This window comes from Lutra lutra, chromosome 2 (genome assembly GCF_902655055.1).
Source record: "Lutra lutra chromosome 2, mLutLut1.2, whole genome shotgun sequence".
NCBI lineage: Eukaryota > Metazoa > Chordata > Mammalia > Carnivora > Mustelidae > Lutra > Lutra lutra.
Window position 1 is genome coordinate 73373660 of NC_062279.1, and position 15472 is coordinate 73389131.

Below are 15472 nucleotides of genomic sequence, written 5' to 3' on the forward strand. Positions count from 1 at the left end.
TTGTAATAATTTTTGTTGATCTGCTTTTGAAGATTAAGAAGGTACCTATTCCTAGTTTGTTCAGGGTTTGTTGTTGTTAAATCAGTAATAGATATTTTTTCTTGATTTAATTGAGATGCACATTTAATGGTGTTTGTGTCTATATACGTGCATGCAAAGCTTTGGTTTGATTTGAGGATTTTACTTCCATATTCAAGTGTTAGCTTGGAATCTTTTTCTTTTTTATACTGTCCTTGTCAGGAATGCTATCAAGGTTTTGCTAGCCATATAAATAGGAAAGTGGATCTTCTTTTTTATTCCCTGGAAGAGTTTATATAGGATTATACTTAGTCCTTATTTGAATGTTGGCTAGAACTCACTAATTAAGCCATGTGAGCTTGGATTTTCATTGCTGAAAAATATCTAATGATTCAATTAAACAGTAGTTCATTTTCTTTAGTTGTTATAGGAGTAACCAAGTTTTTTTTTTTTCTTCTCAAGTAAGAACTCAGTAATATTTTGTAGGAGTTTTCCCATTTCATCTACATTTTTTAAGTTACTGGTATAATGTTGACAATATTCTTTTATTCTCATTTTTGTGTCTAGAGCATCTTGGTTATAATAACCTTTTCATTCTAGTGATAGATAATTGTGCTTTTCCTGTTATTCTTTTTCTTTCTTGATCTGTTTACATCCATTTTCCTATATTTCTAAGTTTTTTCAAAGAACCAACTTTGTTCACACTTTGTACCATGTTATTTTGAATTCCTTAACTTATTTTGTATTTATTACTTCCTCTATTATGCACCTTTACATTTATTTTACTATACCTTTAATAGCCATTCAATAAGAATGTCTAACTCATTAGTTTATGGCATTTTTTTAGTTGTTATGTGAGCATTTAAGTTCTGAATTTCCTTCCAAGTATTGCTCTCATTGCATCTTACAGACTTGCTATTCAGTATTTTTTTATATTATAGCTGAAAATTATTTCTATTCTTCACTATAATTGCTTCTTAGCTAAACTGGATATTTTATATATATTTCTTAACTGGAATATGTGGGATTTTTCTGGTTATCTACGTGACACTTATTTTAACTTAATTCCATTGTGCCTGAGAACATTATTTCAACCTTTTTAGAGCATTTATTATTTCTTTTTAAATTACATTTTTCAAAAAAATTTCCAGAGCTTGAGCAATTTTCATTTTAACTTTTGAGTTTTTTAGTCTCATATTTGAAAAAATCAAATAAGAATAAAAAATAAAGCAAAGTATATTTAAAAGAAAATGAACCTTTGTATATTTAACACTTTATATAACATTAAATGAGAACTCTTGATGATATAAACTACCTTCTCCCCTGGGGTCACCGAAATTCTCCAGATGCAGTGTGTATAAGAAGGGTAGCCGTTTGGAAATCCTGGAGAGGAAAGGTTGCCATTGGATTCTTGTAGGGTTTCTCCACATGCTAAAAGGAAAAGAAAAAAAAAATATACTTGCTCTTTTAAAGAGGTGAATTAACCAAATTTCCTTAAAAAGATAATATCATTCTTTAATTTTTATGAAAGACATGGACATCATAAGGCCCTGAGTCTTTTGGTGTTAGATGAAAATATGTATTTCTGTTCTAGAAAAGACTTTTCCAAGTAAATTCAACTTATGTTTTTACTACTAGGATTTTTGTATACTTAATGGTATCATTAGGGCCAACCATAAAACAAAACTATGAGATATATAATCTGGCATTCATAAAGTTCTTCCTCATGGAGAATTTTCTCATTCATTCCCAAAGTATTAGTAGGTCACCCATACTCATATTCAGGCCAGTGGATACCTGGTTCATGTGGCTAGGGAATCATATGAAATAAAATTAATATTTTTCAGTGTAAAGTGAAGCTAAGTTTCATAGCAAATACCACACCAAAGTTGAAAAACAAAAATCTTAAATAATAACCAGAATACAATCAGTAAAGGTGACACCAAAATGTCATACACAATGAAAATTTTTCTCAAAATAACCTGAAAAAATTAAAAGGTTAAAACCTTAAAGGAAGATTAAAATTTTCCAAGAAGATGTGGACATTGATTTACTCTCTCATTTCTGTTGATTACAAGTAGAAATTACTGGAAAAACAATTGTGTTTTCCTCTTACTAAGGCTGTCTAATATCTTAGAAGTAATTATCAGTCATCTAAAATAGCAAATTATCAACTACACAGTCTCAAGATCTGTGTGATTGATATCTCTAGGGCCATTTCATCAAAGCCATAGACAGAGAGCAATTAACTTATTGGTTTAGCCAAGGTTAGTGGTCAGAACCATTCTATAATGGGTTTTCCTGTTGTTTTTGTAAGATATAGCATGTGCCCCATGAACATAGGTTGGTTTAAGTATCCTGAATTCAAGAATGATTCTTCCACTGCAAACTGTCATCTTTATAACCTTCACTTAATAAGAGTTCTTTCCCCCTGAAGGAGACTGAAATCAGACTGAAATATTACCATATTACAGAGTCATAGCTACCAGTGGGTGAATTCTTGTCTCATCAAATCCTCCACAAATAAAAAAATGGTTTTGCATATCTTAAGTTAAATGAGGAAAGAAAGATGATGACTTTGAAAATAAAATTGAGTTGTAAAAAGTCTGATATGATGTAAATATTTATTTGAAAACACAGATATTAAGTTTGCACAACAAAACACATTTCAAGTAGGAACAGCAGTGTTTATTCTGATGAATAGGCAGATACAAGCAACTTTAGAACAAAATGAAAATGCTCAAGATCAAAAATACATAATTCAGCATTTCCCATGAATCATCTAAGGGCTCTTGATAAATGTAACATTGCAAGAACCCTTAGAAAAATAAAAATGTATTAAGACTTTATTAATGCAAACAATATGCTTCTGAGTAGGATCAGCTAGGATGCTATATAACCATTTGGGAATTGAGTGTTTCAGTGAAAAATACTGTAATTCATAGCAGTCTAAAAATAAATTATTTAATGATTGAAAAGTACACTAAGCCACAAAGAATGTAGGTACTGGATTTACTAAAGTGGAATTAAAGCAATTAAATATGTTTAACCCACAGATGTATACAAACAATACTGTCCTGATAAAGATAAAACTCTATAAAATGAAAAATAAATAGAATCAGCATATAACTAAAATATTAAGTAAATCTATTATATAGCATTTGCTTACAATGCTTATAATCATTTGTGCATTTACCTCAGTAAATGTGGTTGTCCCAGGCTACCTGATCCCTACCACATAAGATATTTCAGCACCTTTCCCAGCCATAGGTTGTCAATGCTCAGATAAACAAAGCAAAGTTTAATATTAAAGGAACTAAAGAAAAATCAGCAAGAAAAAAGTAGTGCTACGAAGTTAAAATGCATAGGCTGTTCATTTACTCAGCAAAGTCTGTGGATGAGAAAACACAAGTTTTAATCATGGCATTACCACCTACTAATTATGTCAAACAAGTAAATCTCAAAAGCTTCAGCTTCAGTTTGCTCTCGTTAAGTGCCCTTCTTATTAACATATACTTAATAAAGTTGCTTTGTGGGAATCAAATGTTATTATGCCCTGAATCTTCTTTTTTTTTTATAGTTTTTTTTTAATTTAAATTTTTATTTTTTTTCAGCATAACAATATTCATTATTTTTTGCACCACACCCAGTGCTCCATGCAATCCGTGCCCTCTACAATACCCACCACCTGGTGCCCCCAACCTCCCACCCCCCGCCCCTTCAAAATTCTCAGATCGTTTTTCAGAGTCCAGAGTCTCTCATGGTTCACCTCCCCTTCCAATTTCCCTCAACTCCCTTCTCCTCTCCATCTCCCCTTGTCCTCCATGCTATTTGTTATGCTCCACAAATAAGTGAAACCATATGATAATTGACTCTCTCTGCTTGACTTATTTCACTCAGCATAATCTCTTCCAGGCCCATCCATGTTGCTACAAAACTTGGGTATTCATCCTTTATTTTTTCTTTTTTTTTTTTTTTTTTACAGCTTTATAAACATATACTTTTATCCCCAGGGGTACAGGTCTGTGAATCGCCAGGTTTACACACTTCACAACATTCACCATAGCACATACCCTCCCCAATATCCATAACCCCACCCCCCTCTCCCAACCCCCTCCCCCCATCAACCCTCAGTTTGTTTTGTGAGATTAAGAGTCACTTATGGTTTGTCTCCCTCCCAATCCCATCTTGTTTCATTTACTCTTCTCCTACCCCCTCAACCCCCCATGTTGCATCTCCTCTCCCTCATATCAGGGAGATCATATGATAGTTGTCTTTCTCCGATTGACTTATTTCGCTAAGCATGATACCCTCTAGTTCCATCCACGTCGTCGCAAATGGCAAGATTTCATTTCTTTTGATGGCTGCATAGTATTCCATTGTGTATATATACCACATCTTCTTTATCCATTCGTCTGTAGATGGACATCTAGGTTCTTTCCATAGTTTGGCTATTGTAGACATTGCTGCTATAAACATTCGGGTGCACGTGCCCCTTCGGATCACTACGTTTGTATCTTTAGGGTAAATACCCAGCAGTGCAATTGCTGGGGCATAGGGTAGTTCTATTTTCAACCTTTTGAGGAACCTCCATGCTGTTTTCCAGAGTGGTTGCACCAGCTTGCATTCCCACCAACAGTGTAGGAGGGTTCCCCTTTCTCCGCATCCTCGCCAGCATCTGTCATTTCCTGACTTGTTAATTTTAGCCATTCTGACTGGTGTGAGGTGATATCTCATGGTGGTTTTGATTTGTATTTCCCTGATGCCGAGTGATATGGAGCACTTTTTCATGTGTCTGTTGGCCATCTGGATGTCTTCTTTGCAGAAATGTCTGTTCATGTCCTCTGCCCATTTCTTGATTGGATTATTTGTTCTTTGGGTGTTGAGTTTGCTAAGTTCTTTATAGATTTTGGACACTAGCCCTTTATCTGATATGTCATTTGCAAATATCTTCTCCCATTCTGTCAGTTGTCTTTTGGTTTTGTTAATTGTTTCCTTTGCTGTGCAAAAGCTTTTGATCTTGATAAAATCCCAAAAGTTCATTTTTGCCCTTGTTTCCCTTGCCTTTGGTGATGTTCCTAGGAAGATGTTGCTGCGGCTGACGTCGAAGAGGTTGCTGCCTGTGTTCTCCTCGAGGATTTTGATGGATTCCTTTCTCACATTGAGATCCTTCATCCATTTTGAGTCTATTTTCGTGTGTGGTGTAAGGAAATGATCCAATTTCATTTTTCTGCATGTGGCTGTCCAATTTTCCCAACACCATTTATTGAAGAGGCTGTCTTTTTTCCATTGGACATTCTTTCCTGCTTTGTCGAAGATGAGTTGACCATAGAGTTGAGGGTCCATTTCTGGGCTCTCTATTCTGTTCCATTGATCTATGTGTCTGTTTTTGTGCCAGTACCATGCTGTCTTGATGATGACAGCTTTGTAATAGAGCTTGAAGTCCGGAATTGTGATGCCACCAACTTTGGCTTTCTTTTTCAATATTCCTTTGGCTATTCGAGGTCTTTTCTGGTTCCATATAAATTTTAGGATTATTTGTTCCATTTCTTTGAAAAAAATGGATGGTACTTTGATAGGAATTGCATTAAATGTGTAGATTGCTTTAGGTAGCATAGACATTTTCACAATATTTATTCTTCCAATCCAGGAGCATGGAACATTTTTCCATTTCTTTGTGTCTTCCTCAATTTCTTTCATGAGTACTTTATAGTTTTCTGAGTATAGATTCTTAGTCTCTTTGGTTAGGTTTATTCCTAGGTATCTTATAGTTTTGGGTGCAATTGTAAATGGGATGGACTCTTTAATTTCTCTTTCTTCTGTCTTGTTGTTGGTGTAGAGAAATGCAACTGATTTCTGTGCATTGATTTTATATCCTGACACTTTACTGAATTCCTGTACAAGTTCTAGCAGTTTTGGAGTGGAGTCTTTTGGGTTTTCCACATAGAGTATCATATCATCTGCGAAGAGTGATAGTTTGACTTCTTCTTTGCCGATTTGGATGCCTTTAATTTCCTTTTGTTGTCTGATTGCTGAGGCTAGGACTTCTAGTACTATGTTGAATAGCAGTGGTGATAACGGACATCCCTGCCGTGTTCCTGACCTTAGCGGAAAAGCTTTCAGTTTTTCTCCATTGAGAATGATATTTGCGGTGGGTTTTTCATAGATGGCTTTGATAATATTGAGGTATGTGCCGTCTATCCCTACACTTTGAAGAGTTTTGATCAGGAAGGGATGCTGTACTTTGTCAAATGCTTTTTCAGCATCTATGGAGAGTATCATATGGTTCTTGTTCTTTCTTTTATTAATGTGTTGTATCACATTGATTGATTTGCGGATGTTGAACCAGCCTTGCAGCCCTGGAATAAATCCCACTTGGTCGTGGTGAATAATCCTTTTAATGTACTGTTGAATCCTATTGGCTAGTATTTTGGCGAGAATTTTTGCATCTGTGTTCATCAAGGATATTGGTCTGTAGTTCTCTTTTTTGATGGGATCCTTGTCTGGTTTTGGGATCCAGGTGATGCTGGCCTCATAAAATGAGTTTGGAAGTTTTCCTTCTATTTCTATTTTTTTGGAACAGTTTCAGGAGAATAGGAATTAGTTCTTCTTTAAATGTTTGGTAGAATTCCCCCGGGAAGCCGTCTGGCCCTGGGCTTTTGTTTGTTTGGAGATTTTTGATGACTGTTTCAATCTCCTTACTGGTTATGGGTCTGTTCAGGCTTTCTATTTCTTCCTGGTTCAGTTGTGGTAGTTTATATGTCTCTAGGAATGCATCCATTTCTTCCAGATTGTCAAATTTGTTGGCGTAGAGTTGCTCATAGTATGTTCTTATAATTGTCTGTATTTCTTTGGTGTTCGTTGTGATCTCTCCTCTTTCATTCATGATTTTATTTATTTGGGTCCTTTCTCTTTTCTTTTTGATAAGTCTGGCCAGGGGTTTATCAATCTTATTAATTCTTTCAAAGAACCAGCTCCTAGTTTCCTTGATTTGTTCTATTGTTTTTTTGGTTTCTATTTCATTGATTTCTGCTCTGATCTTTATGATTTCTCTTCTCCTGCTGGGTTTAGGGTTTCTTTCTTGTTCTTTCTCCAGCTCCTTTAGGTGTAGGGTTAGGTTGTGTCCCTGAGACCTTTCTTGTTTCTTGAGAAAGGCTTGTACCGCTATATATTTTCCTCTCAGGACTGCCTTTGTTGTGTCCCACAGATTCTGAACCGTTGTGTTTTCATTATCATTTGTTTCCATAAATTTTTTCAATTCTTCTTTAATTTCCTGGTTGACCCATTCATTCTTTAGAAGGATGCTGTTTAGTCTCCATGTATTTGGGTTCTTTCCAAATTTCCTCTTGTTATTGAGTTCTAGCTTTAGAGCATTGTGGTCTGAAAATATGCAGGGAAGGATCCCAATCTTTTGATACTGGTTGAGACTTGATTTAGGACCAAGAATGTGATCTATTCTGGAGAATGTTCCATGTGCACTAGAGAAGAAAGTGTATTCTGTTGCTTTGGGATGAAATGTTCTGAATATATCTGTGATGTCCATCTGGTCCAGTGTGTCATTTAAGGCCTTGATTTCCTTGTTGATCTTTTGCTTGGATGATCTGTCCATTTCAGTGAGGGGAGTGTTAAAATCCCCTACTATTATTGTATTCTTGTCGATGTGTTTCTTTGATTTTGTTACTAATTGGTTTATATAGTTGGCTGCTCCCACGTTAGGGGAATAGATATTTAAAATTGTTAGATATTCTTGTTGGACAGTTCCTTTGAGTATGATATAGTGTCCTTCCTCATCTCTTATTATAGTCTTTGGCTTAAACTCTAATTGATCTGATATAAGGATTGCCACTCCTGCTTTCTTCTGATGTCCATTAGCATGGTAAATTCTTTTCCACCCCCTCACTTTAAACCTGGAGGTGTCTTCGGGTTTAAGATGAGTTTCTTGTAGGCAACATATAGATGGGGTTTGTTTTTTTATCCATTCTGATACCCTGTGTCTTTTGATTGGGGCATTTAGCCCATTAACATTCAGGGTAAGTATTGAGAGATATGAATTTAGTGCCATTGTATTGCCTGTAAGGTGACTGTTATTGTATATTGTCTCTGTTTCTTTCTGATCTACTACTTTGAGGGTCTCTCTTTGCTTAGAGGACCCCTTTCAATATTTCCTGTAGACCTGGTTTGGTAATTGCAAATTCTTTCAGTTTTTGTTTGTCTTGGAAGCTTTTAATCTCTCCTTCTATTTTCAATGATAGCCTAGCTGGATATAGTATTCTTGGCTGCATGTTTTTCTCATTTAGTACTCTGAATATATCATGCCAGCTTTTTCTGGCCTGCCAGATCTCTGTGGATAAGTCTGCTGCCAATCTAATATTTTTACCATTGTACGTTACAGACTTCTTTTCCCGGGCTGCCTTCAGGATCTTTTCTTTGTCACTAAGACTTGTCAATTTTACTATTAGGTGACGGGGTGTTGACCTATTCTTATTGATTTTGAGGGGGGTTCTCTGAACCTCCTGAATTTTGATGCTTGTTCCCTTTGCCATATTGGGGAAATTCTCTCCAATAATTCTCTCCAATATACCTTCTGCTCCCCTCTCTGTTTCTTCTTCTTCTGGAATCCCAATTATTCTAATGTTGTTTCGTCTTATGGTGTCACTTATCTCTCGAATTCTCCCCTCGTGGTCCAGTAGCTGTTTGTCCCTCTTTTGCTCAGCTTCTTTATTCTCTGTCATTTGGTCTTCTATATCGCTACTGAATCTTCTTTTTAACCCTTAGATACCTTTTCCACAGGTAGGAAGATTGTGGTCTAAAGTGTTTGAATATGTCTTTGAATTACAAAACTTAGTCATATTTAGGAGGAAAAAAATATATAAAGAATTATACAGTGGCTACTTATTATCACTGCCCTAATAAAAATTACTCTAAAAGTAAATATAAGTCAGAAGTTAAACTTCTATTTCTGTATGCAGGTGATACTATCTTAAATGTATAAAACCATAAACGTTCTACACATACACATAAAACTGCTAGAACTAATAAATTCAGCAAAGTTGCAGGATACAAAATCAACAGCAAAAAATCAGTTGCATTTCTATACACCAGCAACAAACAATTTCAAAAGGAAGTTAAGAAAACAATCCTGTTCATACTATCATCAAAAAAGAATAAAACACTTGGCAATAAATTAACCAATGAGGCAAAAGACTTGTATACTGAAAATGGCAAAACATTGCTGAAAGAAATTAAAAATAACACAAACCAATGGAATGATGGACTGTGTTCATGACTGGAAGACTTAATATTGTTAAAATATCCATATTACCCAAAGCAATCCACAGATTCAAAACAATTCAATCAAAATCTCAGTGGCATTTCTTGCAGAGAGAATAAAAATCCTGAAATTCACATAAAACCACAAACCAACAATAGCCAAACATTCTTTGGGAAAAAAAAAAAAGAAAAAGAAGCTGGTTCCCAATTTTGATTTCAAAACATATCACAAAACTACAGTATTCAAAATAGTATGATACTAGCTTATGACAAACATATGGACCAAGAGAAGAAAAGAGAGAACCCAAAAATAAATCCATGTATGGGGGTCAAATGATCTTCAACAAGGGTGCCAAGACTACTCATTGGGGAAAGCACAGTCTCTCCAGAAAATGATGTTGGAGAAACTAGAAATATGCATACAGAAGAATGAATTTGGACCCTTATTTTATATCAGACACAAAAATCAACATAAGATGAATTAAAGACTTACATGTATGTCCCAAAACTGTAAAAATTCTAGAAGAGAACAGGTGAGAAATTTTGTAACAATAGTCCTGGCAATGATTTCTTGGATATGACACCAAAAGCATAGGAAATAAAAGCAAAAATGGACAGGTGGGACTACATCAGCTAAAAAAGCTTCTCTACATCAAAGGAAACAATCAACAGAGTGAAAGGAAACCTTCTCAATGGGAGAAAATATTTACAAACCATATATCTCATGAGGTGTTAGTATTCAGAATACATTAGGTATTCCCATGAATCAATAGCAAAAAGCAAAATAACCCAATTTAAAAATGGGCAAAGAGTATTGGGTGTGGTGCATAAACAATGAATCTTGGAACACTGAAAAAATAAGTAAAATATGAAGCAGTTTGGTTAATTAATTAATTAAAATTAAAATTGGCAAAGAAGACACACAAATGGCTGATATATGAAAAGAAAAATGTTCTACATCACTAATCATCAAGGAAATGCAAATCAAAGCCACAATGAGATATCACCTCACACCTGTTAGGATGGCACTTATCAACAAAGAAACAAAAAAAGAGAAAATAAGAAATGTTGGCAAAGAAACAGAAATAGCAGCCTTTGTGCTTTGTTGGTAGGAACATAAAATGGTGCAGCCACTATGGAAAACAGTGTAGGATTTCCTCAAAAATTATAAATATAATTCCCAAATGATCCAACAGTCCCCTCATTTCTGGGTATTTATTCAAAAGAATTGAAGACAGGATCTGGAAGAGATATTTGCACTCTCATTTCCATTGCAGCATTATTCATATTAGACAAGAGACAGAAACATCCCAAACATCCATCAGTGGATGAAGAGATAAACTGTGGTAATACATAAAATGGAATATTATTCAGCTTTAAAAGTAGAAGGAAAACTGGCATATGCTACAATCCAGATAAACCCAGAGGACACGATGCTGAGTGAAATAAGCCATTACAGAAAGGCAAGTACTGCATGATTCCACTTACATGAGGTTTCTAATGTACTCAAACTCATAGAAGTGTAAAGTGGAATGCTGACTGCCAGGGGCCGGGGGGAAGAAAGAAATGAAGAGCTGCCATTCAGTGGGTATAGAGTTTTAGTCAAAACTCTAAACTGCAAGACCAAGAAGTTCTATTTGTTTTTTTTAAAGATTTTATTTTTTTTATTTTTCAGAGAAAGAGAGAGAGAGAGAGACAGAAGCAGACAGAGGGAGAAGCAGGCTTCCTGCTGAGCAAGGAGCCCGACGTGGAACTCAATCCCAGGACCCCAGGATCAGGACCTGAGCCGAAGGCAGCCGCTTCACTGACTGAGCTAACCAAGTTGTCCCAAGACGAAGACATTCTAGAGATCTGCTGTACCCAGATGTGCACAGAGTTAACGGTACTTTACCATGCACTTAGAGATTTGCTAATAGGGTAGATGTCTTATTATGTGATTTTTTTGCCAAAATAAAAAATAACAATAATAAAGTGGTTAAATTTCAAAGTACTTTATCATACGATTGATCTCACTTCCGAAACAAGTAATTCACATATACCTTCATTCCTCCAGAGTAAAAAATTGCTTTTGAATTGTATAAATGCTACTTGGATTGTGTCTTGTTAAGCAATTATTACAAACTCTGAACCTTCTAATAACATTGAGTTTACAGCTGCCTGCATGTCCATCTAACAGCTACTTTCCTCACCAAATGTCTATAATATCCACCCAACACCAAAGACTGAGAACTTTCTTTTCTCCATATTCTATAGGAGAACATTTATAATTTTATTAAGGCTAAGGAAAACACAGATAGAGATGAACAATAATTTCTATTTCACAAATCTGTTCTCAAAGGATCTTGACAAATTCTAGATTAGGGGAAGAAATACAACTGTATCTAATCAACTTAATACTACCCTAATTAACCTATATTTAAATCCCTTAAACTTTTAAATATAATAAGCAAAATATAGGTTTATAATTATTTTTAAAATATTAAATAAAAAGTTAAATGATTTTAAGATAAGAAAATGTTAAAAAGAACCCTAAATCATCTGAGAGATAATGTGAGATTAATTACTGAAATATTTTAAAATACATTTCAATAGTAACTGCCTAGCCAAGTCTGACTCATCCTTTAAAATGAAACATAAAGGGGTGCCTGGGTGGCTCAGTGGGTTAAGCCGCTGCCTTCGGCTCAGGTCATGATCTCAGGGTCCTGGGATCGAGCCCCGCATCGGGCTCTTTGCTCAGCAGGGAGCCTGCTTCCTTCTCTCTCTCTGAGGGCCTCTCTGCCTGCTTGTGACCTCTGTCAAATAAATAAATAAAATCTTTAAAAAAAAAAAATGAAACATAAACACCCACTCCAAGGAGACTTCCTCCTGCAGTGTGCAGCCCAAGGTAGTCATCTCTATTCTAGAAGTTCTCTAGCATCCTTTAAGGATGAAATTTACTTCCTAACCAAGTGATGTTGTCTGCATGATGCCCCAGAGGCTCAGATATTCATGTGTGTAGTCTGTGCTTCCTTTTCTGGGGCCATAACATCTGGAACGGTGCTTTCATGTGTTAACAGTGACTCATTCATTCACACAGAAGCAACTATTTATTGAGCACTTAATTTACACCAGATTCAGAAAACCATGAAGGAAAACTCAACTCCAATCCCACAGAAGCTTCTACACTCCAGTGTGGGAAATGCCAAATCACTAATGATTATAGGATTAAGACACAAAGACCAGGATCCAACAAAGCATTTGCCATGTGGAGTCCTGGGAGACAAGGAAGTCTCTAAGTAGGAGCCGAATCCTAAATATGGCTACAATTGAACTGGGAGGCAGTTAGGAGCATTCTGACTGGAGGAAGAGGCAGGAGGCAAGCATACCGTGATGCCTGGAGCTAAATGAATTGGAGGTGAGATCTAGACTGCAGGGGTAATACCTAGAGAAAAGACTCAGGGAGGAGACAAGAAAAATATTTTGAAATGACCTAATGGAAAGGGGATTAGCCTTTATCCTAAAAATAAGCAAAATGAGCTTTGCATATTCAAAAGCCACTTAACAGCAGCATGCCCAGAGAACTAAAGAGATATAAGAATAGGGGCAAGAGGTGAATAGGAGGCATTTCAACAATTCAGACAAAAGATGAGGCTCCCAGGACCAGGAGATTCACTGTAGGAAGGCAAGATTCCAAGAAGGCAGCAGGACTGACTAGCTGGAGAAAATGAGGGAGGAATGAGGTGAGAATGTCCTCCAGAGTTCTGGCTTGGGCTGCCAGATGATCTATGTCTGGTACCATCCACTAAACTAGGGAAAGTTTACAGGGAAATGAATAAAGGAGACCATGAATAACTGGGGGGGGGGGGGGGATGGCAAAATTACTATTTTTTGCATGTGGACAATATTTTAGCCAAGAATTGTATGTGTACAAGTACATGTAGAAAGTATATTCTGTCAGGAATCTCAGAAAATTATACCAGGAACCAAGAGATTAATGCTTTAGGTAACTAATAAGAACCTTATTTCAATTGTAAAAGTGAAGTTAATGAAAAAAGTGTTTAAAGGAATGTCAAGTTTCCAATATTCAGACCCCATGCACACTGAAACTGGCCTTCCATCCCTAAAGTGTCCACACAAATGTGGATCCATGGACAGGGGTATTCCACACATGTACTATATGTGTACTAACACTGAAAACTTTTAAATTTGTGAACACAGACTGTACATGTGTTCATGTGTGAATACACATACACTTTTATGTAATAAGGAAGACTCTAATCCTCAGAAGGCCTTTTATTTTTAGATATTTTATTTTGTATTTTCTCTAATTTTATTATGTTACTTGATATATTTACTGGGAAAATTTACTGGAGAATATTAAGATTGATGGTTGATCAAGTACTAAGTGAGCAAAAAAGTTCATGGGACTACAGAAAAACTAGTTTAAGAGTAAATGCAAATATAGACCAGTGACTATACTAGGAGAAGAGTTAAACTAAGCAGTTTAGAAATCAGAAAAGAAAGTAAATCCTAAAATTAGATCAAATAGGAAAAAAATACATTTAAAAAATGAGAGTCACAAGAAAAACAGGGCCTCCTAAGAGAAAACAATAGTACACACTATTAATGTGTACTATTGAAGAAAAAATATCCACTATGAAGAGAAAAATATCCACTTCAACTCAGGCATCCTGGAAAAGATCTCCTAAACAGTATGGAGATTCCTTAAGAAGTTAAAAATAGAGCTTTCCTATCACCCTGCAATTGCACTACTGGGTATTTACCCCAAAGATACAGATGTAGTGAAAAGAAGAGCCATCTGTACCACAGTGTTCATAGCAGCAATGGCCACGGTCACCAAACTGTGGAAAGAACCAAGATGCCCTTCAACGGACGAATGGATAAGGAAGATGTGGTCCATATACACTATGGAGTATTATGCCTCCATCAGAAAGGATGAATAACCAACTTTAGTAGCAACATGGACAGGACTGGAGGAGATTATGCTGAGTGAAATAAGTCAAGCAGAGAGAGTCAATTATCATATGGTTTCACTTATTTGTGGAGCATAAGAAATAAACAGAGGACATGGGGAAATGGAGAGGAGAAAAGAGTTGAGGGAAATTGGAGGGGAAGGTGAACCATGAGAGACTATGGACTCTGAAAAATAATCTGAGCGTTTTGAAGGGGTGGGGGGCAGGAAGTTAGGTGAGGCTGGTGGTGGGTATTAAGGAGGGCATGGAGCACTTTGCATGGAGCACTGAGTGTGGTGCATAAGCAATGAATTCTGGTACACTGAAAAGAAATTAAAAAAAAAAAAAAGCAAACTGCTTTTTTTTTTTTACTTTTTTTTTATGCCTTTACTGGCATAAAAGGACAAAGGAGACCTAGAGACTGTAATGATGACCTATTCTCCATCTTTGCTTGGGGGAGAATCCTGACAGTATGTAGGATGCAAGAGATTATAACGGCAGACAGGTAAAGCAGCATTAGTGGGTATCCATTTAGATGCCTTAATGCTAGAAAGACCTGAAAGCTGAGGGAAGGACACAGGACTGGCTTTCAGGCAGCACTCTCCAGAAATCTATTCAATCCCAGGGCTGGGCAGCGCTCCCTTTTTTTCCCTTCCTTCTTTCTGGGATGTGGTCTGGCAATGAATAATGGGGTTTTATGTCAGAAGAGTGCCAGGACTGTAAAGGATCATATTCTTCTTTATATTAACAGTGCATAAGGAGATCTCTCTTGACTGATCCTAAAAGAACAAGAAATGGCAATGAAAATAATTCTAAACTAAAAGAAACATTTTCATGCCATTACCTTAAAAACAACTTTATTCCTACATGGAGTTTTTCATGATGAGTATGTGCCAACTGTACAATGAGTAATTCAGATTTCCCATACAAATTTAATTTATATATTTGGCATATAAAATAGGTAACTATAATAATGGATTACAAGATGTTTGCCAGCCAGAGAGTATCATAAAAATTAGTAGTTTATATTCTTTTAAGGGAATTAAAAATGCATGCATTTTAATGCTGCTCATCTTCTGATAGATAAAAACCATTTCCTATATTATTAATGGAAAGACAACAATATCTGCAGTCTGCCTATTACTAGCCTATTAGAAACCTGCCCTCTTGGACTCAGGGCCCCACTTATCACAGACCTTAAAAGCTACAACCTTAAATATTTAAGTGTGAAC

General features: G+C 36.0%; 1 protein-coding gene across 6 annotated transcripts in view; it reads right to left on the reverse strand.

Moving 5' to 3' along the window:
- Window positions 1-15472, reverse strand: part of TLL1 (tolloid like 1) — a 236586-nt gene that overhangs the window by 87354 nt on the left and 133760 nt on the right. For all 6 annotated transcript variants that reach the window (XM_047717735.1, XM_047717730.1, XM_047717731.1 and 3 more), the window contains one exon: window positions 1334-1449. In XM_047717735.1, the coding sequence (XP_047573691.1) occupies window positions 1334-1449 (116 nt within the window). The remainder of the gene's footprint in view (window positions 1-1333; window positions 1450-15472) is intronic.